Source organism: Oryzias latipes, chromosome 7 (genome assembly GCF_053564925.1).
Source record: "Oryzias latipes strain Hd-rR chromosome 7, Olatipes_Hd-rR_3.1".
Classification (NCBI taxonomy): domain Eukaryota; kingdom Metazoa; phylum Chordata; class Actinopteri; order Beloniformes; family Adrianichthyidae; genus Oryzias; species Oryzias latipes.
In genome coordinates this window covers 24,210,169-24,229,310 of record NC_136243.1, presented here as the reverse complement: position 1 = coordinate 24,229,310, position 19,142 = coordinate 24,210,169, and the positions used below count along the sequence as shown (strand labels likewise).

At 38.7% G+C, this 19,142-nt stretch overlaps 2 protein-coding genes across 4 annotated transcripts in view; one reads left to right on the top strand and one right to left on the bottom strand.

Moving 5' to 3' along the window:
• Positions 1 to 3,415: 3,415 nt before the first annotated feature.
• Positions 3,416 to 6,051, bottom strand: birc5b (baculoviral IAP repeat containing 5b). The gene is made up of 4 exons (XM_004070445.5): positions 5,123 to 6,051; positions 4,491 to 4,600; positions 4,254 to 4,371; positions 3,416 to 4,150 (listed from the first exon to the last, which is right to left on the bottom strand). Exons 1-4 carry the CDS (start codon positions 5,246 to 5,248, stop codon positions 4,061 to 4,063), a joined length of 444 nt encoding a protein of 147 aa, XP_004070493.2. The 5' UTR covers positions 5,249 to 6,051; the 3' UTR covers positions 3,416 to 4,060.
• Positions 6,052 to 9,415: 3,364 nt separating this feature from the next.
• Positions 9,416 to 19,142, top strand: part of znf385a (zinc finger protein 385A) — a 67,373-nt gene continuing 57,646 nt past the window's right edge. Inside the window, exon 1 of one of the 3 annotated variants that reach the window (XM_011477078.4) lies at positions 9,416 to 9,605. In XM_011477078.4, coding sequence (XP_011475380.1) covers positions 9,593 to 9,605 — 13 coding nt within the window. In that variant the 5' untranslated portion in view covers positions 9,416 to 9,592. Of the gene's footprint in view, positions 9,606 to 16,804; positions 17,131 to 17,271; positions 17,352 to 19,142 lie in introns of those variants that run through there. The other 2 variants (XM_004070698.5, XM_020704641.3) reach the window with 2 other exon arrangements.

Sequence of the window (19,142 nt, the reverse complement as noted above, 5' to 3'; positions counted from 1 at the left end):
TGAGAAAAATGAAGACACTCATGGATCTAGTCGTCTACAAGTGGATGAACCACAATGGAGCGGAGCAGGGAGCTTGTGGCCCGGCAACTGCAGTTTGTATGTACAAACTACAAACTTTATCAGACAGCATTTCTTCGTCTGCTCTTGATTCAACGCGATTTGAATAAAGAAATACTAAGAACATGTTTAAAAACACCAAATATACAATTTTCCTTGGAGGGGCTCTTTAAGTCACTCGCAGGTACTGCAATTTTCTAGTTTTCCTTTGAAATTTTTCTCCGGACTAGCTTGTGCCACTTGTTCCGAGAACCAAATGGAGGTTTGGCAACAAAACATTTAAATCCAAGATTGCAAAATACAAACAGGATATCATCATAAACTCAAGGTGAGTTGAAGTATGAATTTTGGGATGGGACAAGTGCTTCTTCTGTGATATAATGGAATAAGTTTCTTGTAATTTGAAGTCCTTCATGATGACATCTTGGCTGTGCCAGCGGGATGCAACTTGCTCACGTTTTTTAGAGTTCTGTTTGTTGGACCAAAAACCAAATAAAAAGATGACACTATTCTGAATCCCCGAAAAATCCTTTTAAAGGGTGCAAAAGCATAAAGTTTAGATGTTTGCATGAAACCACAGTATACCTTTTATTGAAGACAAGGCTGATACCACAAAGAGAAGACATAATTACAAATTCTAACCATGTTTAAAGCAGGATAAAGCTGGTGCTCTTTTCCTCTCATTCTCCTGTGTTTACGCTTTAGTTTCTGTGTACAGCAGACTTAATCCATGAGCCAAACAAGAGTGGCCCAGACTAAAATGAAAAAAGGGCCTGATCTGTAGGAGCTCGATGCAGGGATAAAGCATTGTGATTAAGACTGTATTAATGGGGCCATGGGAGGCTGGAAGGCTTTAATCAGTGTCTGTGTGCCGATAATCCCCCTGCCTTTAAGCTGGGGTGAACACAGCGATCCTCCCACCCTTGGGTCTCAGCATGGAGGCACACAACACTTGTGACTGGAGGGTGCATGGGGTCATGGGTGCCCAGGTTGAGAGGTGGAGCACCCTGGATAGGGAAAAGTCGCTGGTTGAAGATACATAAAAGACATGATGAAAGATGGCACTAAAAAGATGGCAAGGCTGGTGCTGAAAATGCGACTCTAAACCAGATTTATGTTGAAGTAATGGAAAAAATAAATACATACAACATTCCACAGTCCCACTTTTGGACAACTTTAAAAATACACATTTTCCTCAAACACGAAATTTAATCAAGACAAAAACCTATCAGTTAAAATAGAAACACATACGAAAATGAAACAGAAAGAATAAAAATAAAATAAAGAACAAAAATAGCAAAGTCAAAAGTGTGTTTTAAAATATAATAAAGGAGAAAAGAAATGAAGAATTCAAAATATTAGGTTTATTGTTGTCATTGTCAAGTACAACGAAATTTAAAAATGTTCTCTGGTCAGTCCATCATTCATTCTGTTTTTAAAACATAAAAACATAACTTATACCTAAGAGCTTTAGATTTAAGTAAAAAAAGATGTGTGATAAAATAGTCATTCAAAAAGATTTGCTTTCTCAAACAGTAGTTTGAATTTAGGCGTTAACTTTGTTGATTTCTAAGTTTCTTTTTTTTTTTTTAAACATGTGCTTCATTTGTAAATTGACTTTAGTTTGAAATACAGGTTTATATTTGATACAGCTTTCTTTTGCATATCCTAACCATTTTCAGGATGTTTTATTCTAAAAAATAGATATCTACTGTAGACGAAAGCACAAAACCGTTTGGCAATTTTATATGTACTTGGGAACGGACCGAATGGAAAGTCTTCCAGGTTCATTACCTGTGGAAGTGGGCGTTAAAGGTGATTACCTAAGGATAAAGGGGAGGGAGACCCTCCCCACTCAAAGTTCTTTCAAAGTATTAGGGTGTAGGAGTTAAAGAGCTTCTAATGGGATCTGGATGCTGACGTGTTTACCATGCCCCCCACCCTCTGCAAGCCCAGTGCATTGTGGTAGTTTCGGGGCTTTAGGACACCACAATGGGCCGAGTGAAGGGACAGATGGAGGTCTTTTTGGAGGAGGGCACACATGCACAAAAAACAGGGGGAAAAAAAATTCACAGAGGTAGGAGGGTCATGATGTCTGAGAGAACAGGCAGCCGGCATACCCAACTGCGGACATGGGAGAGCATTAGAGGTGAAGGGGGGGGGAACAAAAAACAATTTATCAGTAAACATATGACTTTGATATGTAGTCACTTTGAGAGTTCATCTGTCTGCCGACTGCCTTCAATTTTAAGCCAATATGCAGAATTTCTTGAGAAAAATTAAAGGCTGAAATTGAATTTTTAATATAAACAACCCTAAAAAGCTCATGTTCACTGCAAAATTCTACACAGTTTTTTCTGCAATTTTAATATGAATGCAGTAAAAAGCCATTTAACTTGAAAATATAGAAGGCATCAAGTGACTGACAGATTCTTGAGAGGAGACTCCAAGCCCTGGAGGAGGGTATAGAGGGAGGAACTGGCGGTAGGAGCAACAGATGGGGTCTGATGGATAGCTCAGGTTGTAAAGTTTCTGTTTGTAACATCTGTCCATTTGTCCATCTGCTACACTTGTGTATATTTTGTTTAGCTGAATCTCATTAATTAGAAAAGTACACTTAAGGTCATGATGTAAACTGTCATGTTTTATTAGATCGGAAGAGCCAAAAGTTCAATCGCGTTAGTTTAAAATTTTGACTCATTTCAGTTTTTATACCACTAAGTGTTTACCGTTAACCCATACCCATGGTTTAATGACACTGATGTCACCCATGGGGACATCCCATAGGTGACATCAGTGTAACAAAATAATCAGAAATGGATTCTGTGGCCCACTTGGTTTGTGGTAAAATACACAAGTCTATTTTTGAGAAAAAAAAAACACAATGGGTCTGGGTTCTTACGGGTTAAAACTGACAGGCCAATTACACAGCTATTTTCTATACAATGAAGTGGATTGGGGATTTATGTGATTACTACAAGACTTAAAAAATAAATTAAAATCCAGCTTTGCTTACTTGATCAGTTCTCTCAATCAAAAATGACATGTTAAATTTTCCCTTACATTGCATAATGCATTGTTGCTTTGCATTTACATCATGTATTAAACAGATTTTGCACCAAAATTCACCTTTAGAATGACGTTTCAAAATTGTTCAGTTTAAAAAAAAAAAAAGACAGTTTTATTAAAATTGTTGCATCACATAGGAGTATTTTACTTTTGTCTAAAAATATTCTCTTCAATCCCGTTTGCATTGAGCGGATAAAGGAGAATTAAGCAGCTGATCTAGGCTCAGTGGCCAGAGTGTTACATTAGACGTTAATCCAGAATAGAGGAACATTGGAGAAGGAACAGCATCTTTAATCAAGTACTTTATTCATTTAACTCATACATGACCTGAAGCCAAAATGGGGTTTCTGCTGCATTCAAAATACATTCTTCCATAGCTTTGGGAAAAAAAATTTAATGTTAAAAATTCAAAAACAAGTGTAGCAGCATGAATATTTGTTGCATTGTCAGCTGCCCAATCACTTCCAACGTTTATTTTTATTTTATTCTTAGGTGTTTATGAAGTGTCCGGGCAAGCTCTTGGTCCACACTGTCCTCTATATGTAACAGATGTTACTGGGGCAACAGTTGGTATTCAAAAGGAGGGGCTCCAGGCCATCTGTCCAGGGTCAAGGTTTGAAAAGACATTGTTGAGATGGTGGTACATTCATGAAAATGGTGAGTCTTTGGTTGGGAAAAAGGAGGAATATACCCTTCAGTGTAATCCCTCCCAATGTGAATTTTCGTTTTAGTTGGAATTAATTACAATTTTAAGTGAAACTGAGGACACCAAAGCCCTTTTAACGTGACCAGATTACAGTTCAAGATCTAAAGCACCATCTTGTGGTTACAGGTGGTACTACAAAAAATGAAGCAATGCTCTTTTTCGCTCAAAATAAATTCCTGCAGGATCAGGAGTTTCGTGAAGAAGAAAAAAAAAAAGAAATAGTAAAAATCATAGGGTTTCTAGCTGAGATTTCAGCCCTTCAAGAACATGATTCATGTCATCACGCAGTTGTGCCATCTTCTTGTGACAGACTTTCCTCTGGATAAAAAAAAAAAAGACAAAATAAAAAAAAAGTCATAATTTTCTAAACACTTACCATACTTATTTAAACTGCATACCAGTTTATAGGAAAGATTCTTACAATAAAGACTTTGAGCCTTTCTTTTTCCAGGATAAAAAATTCAGACACTGTCAGCTCATTGAAGATTTTCTTCATGGATAAGAATCCACAGTTTGGGGAGCGTTTTGCATGCTCAGTCCTGATGGCATATTAAGAATAAAAACTGTTCATACAAAAATGACCAAGGTTTGTTCTGTTTTGTTTTTGCACAGTTTAAATAAACAGTTATTTATAAACTCATCCCAACATGCTTCTTACCATGGATCGTCATCTGGTTCCCAGCCCTCCAGCTCGATCAGGCAGAAGAAGCAGCAGGCAACATCAGGTTCATTCTGACTGGGGCAGTGGACAAACCCAGCTTTAGCCATCTGTAAAGGCAACAATAAAGACATAGCATAGGGTATGAATGTTTCTCATTGCATTGTAATATTTCTGATGTACTTGGATATTGGCGGTCTCGTAATGACAGCAGCAGAAGATTCTGTGAATAATTGTTACCCTTTTTGATCATTTCCAAATTAAATTAATGAGTTGTGAACGATATTTCACTAAAAACAACTTATGTTTAGGCCACAACATAAGTTTAGACATATTTCATCATTCAGTTAGTAAGCAAATGTTGCTTTTATATTTAGAAAAATGAATCTTCAATATTTATGGCTGCCGATGCTAGTCACTATTCAGTCACTGAATATGAGTGGGGTGTTCGCTGCTGTAGACAAATCCCCAAACTAACCTGCAACTTATTCGTATATCATTTTTTAATCATCATGTCATGTTTTTGGTAGAGTGTGCGTGTGTTTTTATTTTGTGAAGTACTGTGTGTTACTATGCATGAAAAATGCTTTAGAAATAAAGTTTAATTTGATAAAGTTTAGAGGCCCGCTTACCTTTTCAGGTGTGCAGTTGCATTCTTCTCTGAAAGGCCAATCAGCAAAGCTTTGTTCCCTCAAGTCCTGACAGTACATTTTCTCATGTGTGGAGAATCTCTCTGTCAACACCTCTATGCTTGCCATCCTTTCACTCTACAAAAAACCCACACAACTCAACCCAACAAAAGTAAGTTTCACCACATCCCTCTGCTGACATTCAAGGCTGCAGGGAAATTCTTCACAGCATTTTCCAATTTTGGCTGATTGCACCCAGCCCAGCTTGAAGTTGCTGAAGCAAATGTAGAATCATGATTCAAATCTGTTGGTTGTTTTTTTTTCACAGAGTATGTACAGTAATGTAACAGTTTTATCTGAAACGTTCTGCTCTTAATAGTATTAATAATAATAGCATTCCTTTTGCCACAATACTTCAAAGACTATCAAAAGAATAATGTTTATTTTTATGCATCCTTAACAGAACAATAGCGAATCACCTTTTGAATTTAGGTATTTTACCCAGACAAAAAGCCATAAGGCGATTCAGTTATTTTTTCTAACTTGTTCCACTCAGCTGAGTGAGACAGGAGCTGAAAAAACGTTAATTCATTTATCTTCTAAACCTGTTTTGTCCCTTTTGGGATCACAGGGCTGCCAGAGCCTCTCCTGGCCGCTTGTGGGGGACATCTTGGACAGGTTACCAATCTGTTGCAGGGCTACAATCACACACCCATATTTACACCTATAGGGGCAAGTCAGAGTAACCAATTAACCACATTTTTAGACAGTGGGAGCAAGCCAGAGTTGTCAGAGAGAACCAACGCATGCACGGGGAGAATGTACAAACTCAACACAAAAATGTTCCCCATTGGTATCACCCAGGAGTTGAACCAGAGACCTTCTTGCTGTGAGCCAAGAGCGCTAACCACAGCTCCACAGTGTAGCTTCTCCTTAAAGAAAGAAAGAAAGAAAAAAAAAAAGCTGAGATAATAAAAAGCCAGAAATGTAACCTGAAATATACAAAAGCAACATGAAAATCTATTATTTATTTATTTATTTATTTTAAGTCGATTTTTTGTATTGCTTTTGTATTTTTCAGTTTAAAGTTCTGGCTTGTTATTAACTCCTTGGTTAGATTAACAATTCTCCAAGTAAATATTTAAATAAGCGTAATTTATTTTATATAACTATCAAGGCTGGACTTGTGGCATTTAAGTGGATGAGCAGGCTTGATGTGTATCATCAGTCGCCACCCATTATGAATAAGGAAGGGGTTTGATGAGATCATGTCTAGCCAAGATAGGAGTTTAAAAATGGTCTTTAATTCAAAGACAGTTTGACCTCACATTGAGTGATCTTTATAAATGCCCTCCAAGGAAGACACTATGTAAGGAATCATAAGGAGAGGAAAATACTTCCCAGAAATTACAAATGTCAGACATGCGTTAAATTTTTAATGCTTAAAATCTTCTTCTTTTACTTTTGGCTTTTCCATTCAGGGGTCGCCACATCGAATCTATGGAAGCAATTCTGTAGTATAATTAAAAATAAAAGTCAATACCAGAAATGCTTTTGAATTTTCAAAATGAAGCTGCATTTTTTGACTCAAAATTAAAATGAAAAAGCAATCACTCAAAATGATTTTCCTTTTCTACTTCAACACTGCTTATTCTGTCACTTAATTAAAATAATAAAGAAAATTGTATTTTATATTTCATTTTCAAAAAGTTCTCTGGTAAATGTGTAGCAAAATTCATGTAGAAATGTGTAATTTGACAATTTAATGTATTGACAGAAATGCTTTTTCATTTTCAAAATGTTACTGCATCAAATGACTCAAAATTAAAATGAAAAATCAATACCTCAAAATGCTTCTTCATTTTGTTCTTAAAAAAACGCTTATTCTGTGTCATAATTAAAACGAAAATGCAAAGAGGTGGTATTTGACATTTTATTTTCACATCCACCCTGGGAATAGTGTTGCATAATTCAATTTGACTTAGCATTTTCTCTCCTCTGGACATAATTTCCCCATAAAGATGTATTCCCCACTTATTTATGTGGATTTTGGATGTTTCTCTTTATAGTAGGTTAAACATCGAACAATGGGGCACTTGAAGTTATTATGATGACTAAACCACAATAGTAGTAGGTTTAAGGGCTGTCATCTAGACTTGGTTTTTACAGTTGAAGACATTTCACCTCTTATCCGAAAGGCTTTGTCAATTCTGTCAATTTGTCGAATTGACAAAGCCTTTTGCATAAGAGGTGAAACGTCTTCAACTTAAAAAACCAAGTCCAGATGACAGCCCTTAATCCTACTACAGTGATGGAATCAACCTGAAAGAATGAGAGTCTTCATAGACACATTTTAATGACAAAAGATAATTGATAAAATACGGTATGTAAAGGTAGTGGTATCACTAGTCAGGAGTGGAAAGAATTTGACTTGAAATTAATAGTCATTTTTTTACACTTATAAAACAAGTTAGGAAAACTGGAGCCAACCCAGCTACTGTTGAGTAAAGGCAGGGTACACTTTGAACAGGTTGCCAGTTGCCACACACTCACATTCCCAAATAGGTGAAATTTAGAGACACCTATTGACAAATGAAGCATCTTTTTGGACTGTGGAGGGAGCCAGAGTGCCTGGAGAAAATCTGCATAAGCACGAGGAGAACATACAAGCCCCACACAGGAAAGACCTAGCTGGGATTTGAACTCAGACTTTCTTACTGTGAGGCAAGCATGCTGACCACAACAACGCCGTGCAACTGGCTGCACAATACTGCATTGCTGGATCTCTCTTTTCCTGTATCTCTTTATTACTAAAAGATGTGTTACAAATCTTCGCTTATTTAACTACATCCAGTGCATCGAGACACAGCAATTTGTTTTAGTTCAGATTTTAAAGCACTAAGCTACAGAACTTTTGACAATTTTGAAGCTTTGTACTGAAAGAAAAATACAACATTTAAAACCGTGAAGAAACAATTTTTTTCCTTTAACTAAAATTGATCTGTTGGGGGAGCCGGTTTAGCTCGTGCTGGTTTGCGGCGCCTGCCGTCCGTGAAACCAGGGTTCGACTCCGGGCTACTCCCTGTTCCCTTCTCTACCTCTGCCGGTTCCAAGCCCGGTTTGAGAAGGTTGCGTCAGGAAGGGCATCCGGCGTAAAACATTGCCAAATCTACCATGCGACTCGTTCGCTGTGGCGACCCCTGATGGGAGAAGCCGAAAGTGGAAGAAGAAGAACTAAAATTGATCTGTTAAGGTCAAATTTTTTATTTGAAGTAAATATATTACTGGTACATTTATTTTGCTCATCCCAAGTGGGTTTCTCTGTAAAAAACAAACACTTTCAGATGTTGCCAAATGGATGTTTCTGATTTGCATTTCAGTTTTCAGATGCATCTTAGTAATTACTAGGACTGATGATTTCCAGAAAACCAATTCAGTCATTCAGTCAGATGCTGTGTTGAAACATTTCCCAGTGTGCTTATTACAGTGAGAAACGGGGACAGCCATGGTCTGCTGTGTGTCTCTGTAACACGACCCCCTTCTGGCTCCTGGGTGTTGAAATGTGCTCACAGCTGTACACTGCTGTCCCTTTTACCCTTCTAACCTTATTTTTCTGGAGACTTCCCACTGAGGTGCTGAAACTCACTGGAACTGCTTATAAGACAGAGAGAGCATGTTTGTTTGTCACACTTCCAGTGGCCAATACTTAAGGTGATGCAGAAAGAAAAGACTCACAGAACAGCACGTCTGAGGTGAGCCGACCATCTCAGCTCTGAGAAGCTTGTATGGTGGTGAGTGGCTGCCTATTGCAGACACTGCAGGTTCGCATTTATGCATGAACTTCGGCATGTGAGTGTTACTGTAGACAGTCTGCATTTTGTCAACATTTTCACAGTTTTTCTAATTTTTAGTTTGACATAGAGGCAAAGATCAGCTGTTCTTGCTCTATGAGAAGCAGCCCACATTCTAATAACTATAGAATATAACAAACATTTACTTTGCTAAAGTAAATATTTTTTTACGTTAGCTCATAAAACCTCATTTCACTTCTTATGCCACCTCTGACACTTGACTCCCTTTCTATTCCTCTTCACCTTCCTGTTACAAAAATAAATCTGCTCTTCTTTATTCTAACACAACTTTGTTCATTTATTAATGTCCACAAAGAGAAGCTTTTAGAATCTCTTGCCCCATCTCTGTTTTCACATGGACCTGTCAGGGAGCAGAAGCGAAAGAGGGGAGGAGAGATCCAGAGACGGGAGGGAACTGAAGCGATGTGCGCACAGTTTTATTCCTGCACTGCTCCTGACATTCTTTAGATGATTGTAACTGTAAGCGTTTTCCCCCCTTCTTCCAATAAAGAGGCTTGACCAGACCCAATGGTAGGAGAATTTCATAAAGGCTCCAATGGCACCTTGTAATGTTTGGAGTTGATTCAGTCGGTGAGAGAGGGAGCATTTCAGGTACAACTAAATGTGGAACACAGGTAAGTCATGTTTGAGTTATGAGTTATGTTTGCTTCCATTTAAAGTCCCTTTTATGTTGCCTTTGTGCAGATTATATTACAGGATCACATTTCTGTAAAAGTGTTTTAACAGTTAATGTATGAAATTCCCACAGTCTTGTGCAGCTATCAGGCTGGCACATCTGACTGTGTTAGTATGAGCTAGTCTGCCTTCTCACTGTGCATGCGCACATTTGCACCTTGAGCTGTGCAAATTGTGTTTAAGTTACAGCGCACCTTTTATAAGCTTATTTGTTTAAAACGTCATAAAAAAGAACGATAAGCTTTTTCGGAGGGAACACGTTTATTCAGCTGCAGAGATATGAGGCTTGTGTTTTTGCTGTGAGCTGAGAAATGCCTGAGCTTCAAATACAGATATGACAACAGAAAAGCTCTTTCAGTTTGTTAAATTCTAAACTGCAAAGCCAAATACAAGCTGCAGCAAAGGTTTTCAAAATGACCTCTCATCCCTGCAGTTGTGCTGCAAACGCGCTATTTGAGTATGTCTGGAGAGAACGACAGCCTCTCCTCTGTAGCTGCTGCAAAAATGTCAGGGGTGTGTGATAGTGTGACAGTCAACATCAACATTCTCCATCTGTGTAGGCAAGTGTGGATTCACAGGATAGACACACCCATCTGTGTACACACATCTACACATATCTGCACACCCATGCATGGGAAATTTTGCTTGTATACCAGTTAGACTAAAAACAAGTTACCTTGTAAATCAGCATTGTAAAGAGAAAAATTTCCTAAACTATTAACATCCCCTCTTCTTTTTTCATCTGTTATGAAAAACCTGTAGTGAGGAGAGCTCCAGTTTTATGAGTAATCATTATATCAGAGCATCCTGAGTGATCGATAGTTTACTAAAGGAGAACGTGAGCACAAGAAACACACTGCTGGCCACATTTCCTGCCCACGTTCACTGCGGATCAATACTCTAAATTTAGTGAGATGATTATCCCTCGCTGTGGCAAAATGATATTCTTGTCAGACTTGCAGGCTCAGGCCTGCTCAAGGGGAATGCAGAGGTCCTTGTGTTCAAGCTTAGCCGACCAACATGTTGCCTGGCCAAATGATCTTTGACCTTAATGGAGAGCCTCTAAATTCACCACCTCAGAGCCAGGAGACACCCAAACCTTAATAAATGGCTTTGGTGTTCTGGGATTTTTATTTTCACCGTGATTTAAATCTCCAAAATAAAATAAGGAGAGCTAAGTAACATGAAAATCTCGTGATTCTTCATGGTGAAAAATTGAAAAAAGTCAACTGATGCATTTTGAGAGTGATGTTAGTTCATTTTGAGAAGATGAGTTGTAATGTATTTGCTAAATTTCCCACCTGTAGATTTGCTTAGTTTCCCAACAAATTGAAAAAAAGCATACATCTTGAGCGTAAAATTTTGAATGGTAGAGCTTACAAATCTAATTTTTCATGTTTTTTTCACCCCTTGGGTTGGTGGAGCAAATATTAAGATTAATGCTTATAACTCTTTATACTCTCAATAAAAAGATCAATAAATGTTTTTCAGGAAGATTACCAGCCTTAACAACTTAATAACAGTTCCGTTGAATGGCTTAAATAAGGCCTTTTAGATACTGTCAGACAGACAATCAATACTGAAACCAGCCGTGTCTCATGCCAGTCAGGTCCTGTAAGTGTTGACATGGCTTCAAGAACAACCTTCTCAGTTTACATTCTGGCATCATTTTACATAGTGGAACCTTTCCAGGCGGCTTTCTGTGTCCACTGGGAGCTTTGAACAGAGCTGAGACAAATATCCTGTGTTGACAAGGCTATTCCAACAGAGGGCAGCAAAACTACTTACCACAAGCAAGTCTGAGTCTCCTTTGAATTCAGCTTCAATCTAATTTAAGGAAATGGATCTAGATTAAGTTTTTATTTTTGATTGAGAAGAAATTATGGTGTTAAGATCAACAGTTCAGCTTTTCTGAAACTCATGCTTGGCTACATAGTTGAAATCAAACTAGATTAAGTGCGAAACAGTGTAACATGCCGCTTATAAGGACAAAGATAAGGGTTTCTTGCCATTTGTACGTGTAAAACAAGTAACTTGGACTTTTTCACTGGCAGCTCTCAAGTCAGAGTGAATTACAGAAGGACCACAAAACAAAGAATAAATAAATAAATAAATAAATGAGGAATAAACTTTAAAAAACAGAGATGAGTAAAAAATATGAATGACTTGCAGAGAGACATAATGCATTCATGACCAAAGGTTACTGCAATGTCTCAACCTTTTTCTATATTGCACGTTTTGTCATGTTTGTGATATTGTGGTTCTTAATTGTTCATTGTTCACGTATTGTGGTTGTTAGTTGTTCATTATCTTTACTTTCAAATACTGCTATGTACAGTAAGAGGAGTGCAAGCACAACACCTCAATAAAAGCAAAGCCAAACATTTTGGAAACCATCTGTGCAACAAGAACATGTCAAAGTTCTTAGGATGATCTTTACTGTGCTGTTGCTGGAGAATAAAAACCTTATGCCATGTTCATATGGGGGCATTTCTGATTGCGTGTTTAGCCCATGGTGTTCACACTGGACAACTAGAGAGGGGCTTCACCTTCTTCTTGTGCCACTGTTCACTAGCACATGTATGCACCTGTAGTTAAAAGCGGCATGAAATGTCAAAGAGTAGCAAATATCCAGAATCTTGCTCCAGACTTTTTCTTTCACAGCTCTATTCCGATATATAAAAGACTTTGTGTCATGTATTTACGGCCGGGCACAAACCACAATTGTTAATTTTTTTTTAAATTTCAAACAGTTGTCACTTCCATGAATTAAGAGAGATGCTGTCCAAAAGTCTCTACAAGATCCGAGTCCCTAATTGGTCAAAGCTTGACCTGGTTTAACTTTAAAAACATGTTCAATGGTTGCACTTTTTGTATGTGGAGTCAAAAAAGAGTCTTAAAAATGTGCGCAGCCATATTTGAACTCGAGAGTTTTAAACATGAAAGCCGGAAACCAGCATGTACATAGACTTTTCATTGACATCCGCTTGAAAGCATATGTTAGCTTTAGATCCAAACAAAACCGAGAGCCGTTCATAACTACTGCTATCACTTGTTTTTGTAGGTTTTTTGTACATTCTGCCCGACGTTTAGTCAATTTTACCTTGAATTTATGTTTTTATTTTATAAAATGCAAACATTAAGCACACAATTTTTTCTCTAAGTTTCTAAGTTTCAGAAATAAAGTGTTTATTGATCAGATTCTATTTTATTATTTGTTAGGCTTCTCATACCTTTTCATTCTCAGTAAGTAACTAAAGTCACTAAACAGTCTTTTGTAAATAATTAGGGGCTTTACTAGTAGGCTATATTTTCAAGTCAGCATGCCAAAAACTGAATGGAAGAACTTCTTACTTTGTTCAGACACAAAAACAATTGCATAGGCTTCATATTTTACCTGAACAAAAAAAATGGGAAAAAAAATTCTAAATTGTCCAAATTATTAGACATTTTACATAAAGTCAAGTATTTTTTAAATACGGCTACATTGTATATTCTATATTGTTCCCTCCTAATGCCTTATTTGACCTATTGTTTAGAAATCTGGGGGCATAGTTACAAGTCAAATACAAAACCTATTTTTATTCAGCAAAAAAAGCAATTAGAATTGTAAATCACTCTTCATACAATCAATCCACAAAACAAATATTTCCAGAATTAAGGGCACTAAAATTTTTGGATTTAGTTGATCTTAGTACTGGAATTTTTATGTTTAAAGTTAAAAAACAATATGTACCTGCCAAAATACTGAGTTTGCTTGAAATTAAAGTTAATAATTATAATTTTCGGGGTAAAGATATATTTAAAAACAAAGTGGTCAGAACTAATGCAATTAGGAATAGTATTTTTGTTCAGGGGGTCAACATGTGGAATTTATTATCCGAAGATCTGAAGACTGCAAACTCTATAAATCAGTTTATGAAAATGTATACATTTAAAATATATCAAAAGTACCTTCTGGACTGAGAGACTCTTGTGGTTGGGAGGTAATTTTGAGAAGTGTTTTTGTTTGTTTTTTCCTTTTCTTTTTTTTTTTTTTAGGTTCTATCAATTTGTAGGTAGATGTTTGTAATCAGGAAATAAGCCTTGGCTTCACCCGACACATTTTTTGGTTAATTTTGTTCAATGTTTATGTTTGTGTGTTTAACATAACCGAAATAAATGTCTCTCTCTCTAAATTAAAGATAACACTTTTAAACATCCACTCCTTTGAAAATTGGGTTTTTGGTTTTTTATACATGTTCTTCTGGCATTTCCTCATGGTGGAGACATCTAAAGAAAATTAGGCCTACATTTTTGATTTTTTTTTAATTCAATTTGTGGTTAAACAGGAACAGATGAAAAGTGCAGTTTAAAAATTTTAGTAGTGACGTAGAAACTACAGTCAGTGGGTCACAAGGTCCCTGCTCTGCTCCATTCAAATTCATCCACTTGCAGACAAATAGATCCATGTACATCTTTGTTTTCCTTTAGAGCTGGATAGCTTAAATATTGCTCACCATTTTTGTAGCACCACTAATAGGTTGGAGGTGAGGGGCTGTGAGGCAGCAGGAGAGCGTCAAAAAAAAAGGATGATTGGAGGTCAGGGTGTAGGCTTACACCCGCCAACAGTTCCACCTACAACTCAGAGGTTCTAATGAACTACTGCTCCTCTGCAGAAACTATGTCAGATTAAAACACAGGTTGTTGTTTTTTTAATTTTGGCCAAAAACCGTATAATCATAATTACAAGACCACTGGGAACACTCTTACAAGAGATTAAAAGATGATTGGTTCTTTGAAGTAACTCTAAGCAACTGATAAAGTATTATCACTTTAAGTATCTTTAGAAATTCAAAATGTATAGTCAAAAGACACTGTCAGCTCATTATTCATGTACAATACATTTTGACCTGTCCTTTCTTCTTTTTTTCCAAAGGAGACAATGGTTGGCACATTATTTTATAGCTGAGTGGCTTTCCCTGGTGCTTTCTGTTCTACATTTGTCATCACCTTGGTGCTCATGTAGACATTTAATGTCATATTTCCTTTTTCAGAGGCTTTCATCTTCCCGTGTCCCTTCACTTCCCCCTCCCGTGTCTTTTCCTCCCTCCTTCTCAATGATACTGGACCTCGGTGCTTCAATTTCACCCTCTCATCATGACATCCATTAAAGTGGCGCTGGGCCCTGGGCCCCCGTTGGCCTGACAGCACATTAGCACTCGCTCCATTGAACGCCAACAAGGGCCAACTAAATTATTGATACCAACACAACTAATGAGGAAACCCTATCTCAACTTTTTTTTGCAGACAACCGTTTACACTAGCCGTTATGGAATGGCCAGAACATTAAGCCACTGTCTGTTAACGATAATTACTGTGAAATTTGCAAAAAGTAATATATTGGATCCACGGTTCATTTCCTGCAGACACTGCGTTCCTTTATGGTTGACTTCAGAACCTATGAGCTCCATCTCTTCTGTCTGTCCTCAATAACTAGTGTTTATTCTACAGTTGTAACTCCATTATTCTAGGCCTTAAGTTGTTTGCTTTTATTGTTGTTTAATGTGTCATACCTCTGTGACAGCTGTTAAAAAGGAAAGGTTTGTAAATCTCCATATGCTCCATAATACCAGCAGCGTTTTTCCAAAGGATTCTACACAATCTGTAAGAATCTGAGTAGGGATTTGTGATCTATGTCAGGCAGTGTTTACATACATTAGCTTGGATGTATGCATTGGAGTTGTGGTGCAGAGAGGTATTGGAGACGTCAGCCCACCTCCTTAGTATTCACTCCAACACTGTGTGACTCACAGCCTCAGCCTGAGAGCTTGAGAAGGGTGGTGGAGAGAAAGGACAAGAGGAGGCTCCATAAACATCAAGCCGTGTTTTCTGTAGCCTTGGGCTCACGTGGTTCTGTCTGCATGCAAGCATGCCCACCCCAGGGGATTAATTTCTTGACAGCTTTTTTAAGCCATCTCCTAAGCACTCCAGCTTCTCTAGAACATCATGGCTGTGTGATTTTTCAAAATGTCTCTCCCCAGCTATCCTGTCGTCCCTTTTTACAAGTGAAAGTAGAGGCAGACTTTAGCGTTGGAACATGACAGCAGACATTATTGGAGAGGTTCCTTCGTGTGGAGGAAGTGGACCATAAAGCAGCTGGCTGTGAAGCTCCTCTTTAATTAGTGACTCTGCAGCCCATCTCTTGCATGTGTCCACTTTTCTGTCCTTTTCTCGACACTCCATCCTTCTGGTTGTCTCGTCTCCTCACTCCATCTCGCTTTGTCCCTTTGCCAGTTTGTATTTAGTTTAATCTCCACCCCTCCTTCTTTTGCCTCCTCCGCTCTGTCGCTTTCCATTTCATCTCTCCTTTCGGTGCACACCCCCCACCAAAGCAAGTCTGACTTCCGTCCCTGTGATGAAAGCGCAAACATTGATAAAATGCGGAACTTTTCTTTGCAGGGTTGTGAGAGGCAAGGAGAGAAGGACAAAGTCACACCGATAAAAGGTTAATCCTATAACAAGTCCACATATATGTGGAGTCAAAGGACAGAGCAGGGGGGGGACAACAACAAGTGCACCCGTCGGATCTGCCTGATGGGTTTTTTGACAGAAAAGAAAAAAGAGGCGAGCATCTGTAATGAGAAACACTAACAGTGGTGTTGGAGACGGCATTTTCAGTCAAGCTGCATCCCTCCTTCATGACTTCCACTCTGCATGATGACAAGTGTCAGCTGCTGCTCCCATTGGTTGAGCCTGCCACCAATCAGAGCAGAGGCATGGAAGGCGCCTTTAGGTTATTCCCAAACCCCCCACTAAAAAAAGAAAAAAAGAAGAAGCAGAGAGAGGCAGACAAATCTTGAGTGGGAAAAAGAGCATGTGCTTTTAAAAGAAAGACCAAAGCAGCCACTGACTTGAATGCAAACTTCTGTTTAAAGCTTTCTGTGAAATGACATATTTTAGGTGACGCTGCTCATCAGCTGTTTGTTGGAGACCACTGCATTTCCTACTCCTGGCTGCTGTGGAGGAGATGATCTTGGCTGCATCCACCTTCCCCCCCCCACGCGAATGGCTGTCACACTTTAGGCTCCCCCTCCTCTCCCTTTCTCTCCTCTTGTGCTCTCACTCCTCTGCCTGCAAGCACCTCCATACTGTCCTCAGGCTTACCTGAGCCACCACTGCAGAAACACTGGATTCCCTCCTTCACACACACACACTTTCTCCTCCTCCTCCTCCTCCTCCTCTTAACACATAGTTTTTTACCTGGAGAGGGCAGGCACAAGGGACGGCATGTGCAACAGCCGCAGCAGAAACCTCTCCTCACATCAAACGCTGCTTCTCTGAGTTTCCTCTGTCTGGAGAGAAGAGGGGAACTCTAAATTTTGGATCATTGTCTTTTAGCCGTAGTTGGAGAGACGGGTGCAGTGAGGGAACACTTGTCTATCCAGAGACACCAAAGGCAACACACACACAGCATGATTTTGGGTGAGTTGTCGCTTTTTGTGGTGCATGGGATTTTGGAGAGGTCAGGCATGTTGTTGTATCACTAATCCCTACTTAAACTTGGCCAGCAGCAGCAGCTCCTGATTAATAATGCGCTCTGCTGAGTTTTTATTCCATGCAGACATCTGTCAGTGCGGAGCTCTGGGATGAACCTTTGCATGATGGTTACTGCTTGTAATGACTGCAATAATGTACCATTACTGGTAAGGTGTGAGTGATGACGAGGAAGGTCAAAGTGTTTGGAACTGGACTGTATTATTATGGGCTGTTTGGTCACATGACCAGACTCCACCATTCTAGGAGGTGTAGTGGCCTGGCTTATTCTTAACTTAATAGATGATGTGCATATTTACCTCAACGGTTCGTAAAAATGTACAAGTTAGCCATCAGATTCTGTCTAAAGCTTTGAGTAAGCTGCTCAAACAAATTCAATGATGTGAATAAGATTTGTGATTGTACGTTAGGCAAGTAAAGAAAAAGCTGCTCTGAGTCAGCTCCGGGTTTCTTCATTAGTATGCTGGTCTCATAGCAGTCATGGTCAAATGGGGGGATTCTGTGTACTCTGCAGTGTTAGTTTGCACATTTATATAGAAGAGGACTCCAGTGATGTGAACATGACCTGTGTGATGTGAGAAAAGCTTGTGTGTGTTCATAAAGCAGTACAGCACCTGTGACTGCATCCCAAAGTCCTTTGTTTGGGGCTGTTTCTCTGAGACTGTGAGTGTGTTTTTCTAGTAAATGTGCGTTTGAGTGTGTTGCTATGTGCTCTGCCAGAGAGCACGCTTTGTTTTAACGCATGCCTGGACTGATTCAGCCGCAGCTCGGCTCCTCTGCCCTCCTGGCAGGCATGTTTTTCAAGAAGACAACTTTAATGATTATAGGGAGTCGTGTAGTCTCAGTTGTGAGACTTTGAAATGTTTGTGACTATATGCCAGTAATGCTCACACTTAACATTACTGTTTAACTTCAAACCTTTAATGTAAAAGAAATATATATTTTTAAATCATGGTTTTAATGGGAATAGTCCACTGTTTAAAAAAAAAAAAATTTAGGTTGAGTTTCTTAAGGTGGTTAGAAGCGAACAATTACATGACTTGAGGCTCTTAAAGCAGTCAGGCAAGTACTGTCTTGAGTTTGTTGCAGGTGGTGGCAGCTGTTTTTAAATGATATTCGACCTGGACATGTTAACACCAACACAGCTCTACCAGTGTAATGGTTTTAGTTTAAGGTAGCGTGTGTCAGTTTCCTCTGTCTAATACTGCTGGCGCCTTGTGGGGAATACTAAAGAATGCAGCTCCTGAACTATGTGCAGAAACAGTGAATGCTTTCTAACATATATACTCTTTTTAATGACTTCAAACAATTATAGAGGGCTGAAGCATTAAAATAAGTCACATGTTTTGAAGAATGATACGTATTTCAATTTTTTTTAATCACATTTGCCAAGAAAAAAAAAAGCTGGCCTGGACCTCATTCTGTGAATTTGTTGCTAGTTTCTTTGGAAAGAATACATGTTTCCACCTTCTGTCACAATTTCTAGTTTTCCTGATGATGTGGCCAGTGACTGATACGGCATGTTGGTCTTTTTATCGTCTGAAAGTGGAAATGTTATTGCAATGACCTTTAGTGTTGTGGCACTGACGGATCTTGAGCTGCCACCGGCAAATTCCTTGATTTTAAGCTGATAGGTTCTAACTACGTGGTAAAGATATTTAAGTGTGTTTGTTCCGGTTGAGGATGCATGTGGAAACCGTATGCATCACCAACTCTGCTGCGTAGCTTCCAGTCTTTTCTTATCCTTTGTTCTCTGACCTTGACAGAATAACCATTACCCGTCCTGCTCTGTCCTGTCGTTGTGATCGGAAGTCAGTCGTAACTTGTATTGAAGGCATTATGAGGTCCTGACAGAGGACTGTGACTGCAATGACAGTGGTGACAGTATTGATGTAAATAATGGCAGTGGAAGTGTATTGGTGCTGCGCTTCACAAATCCA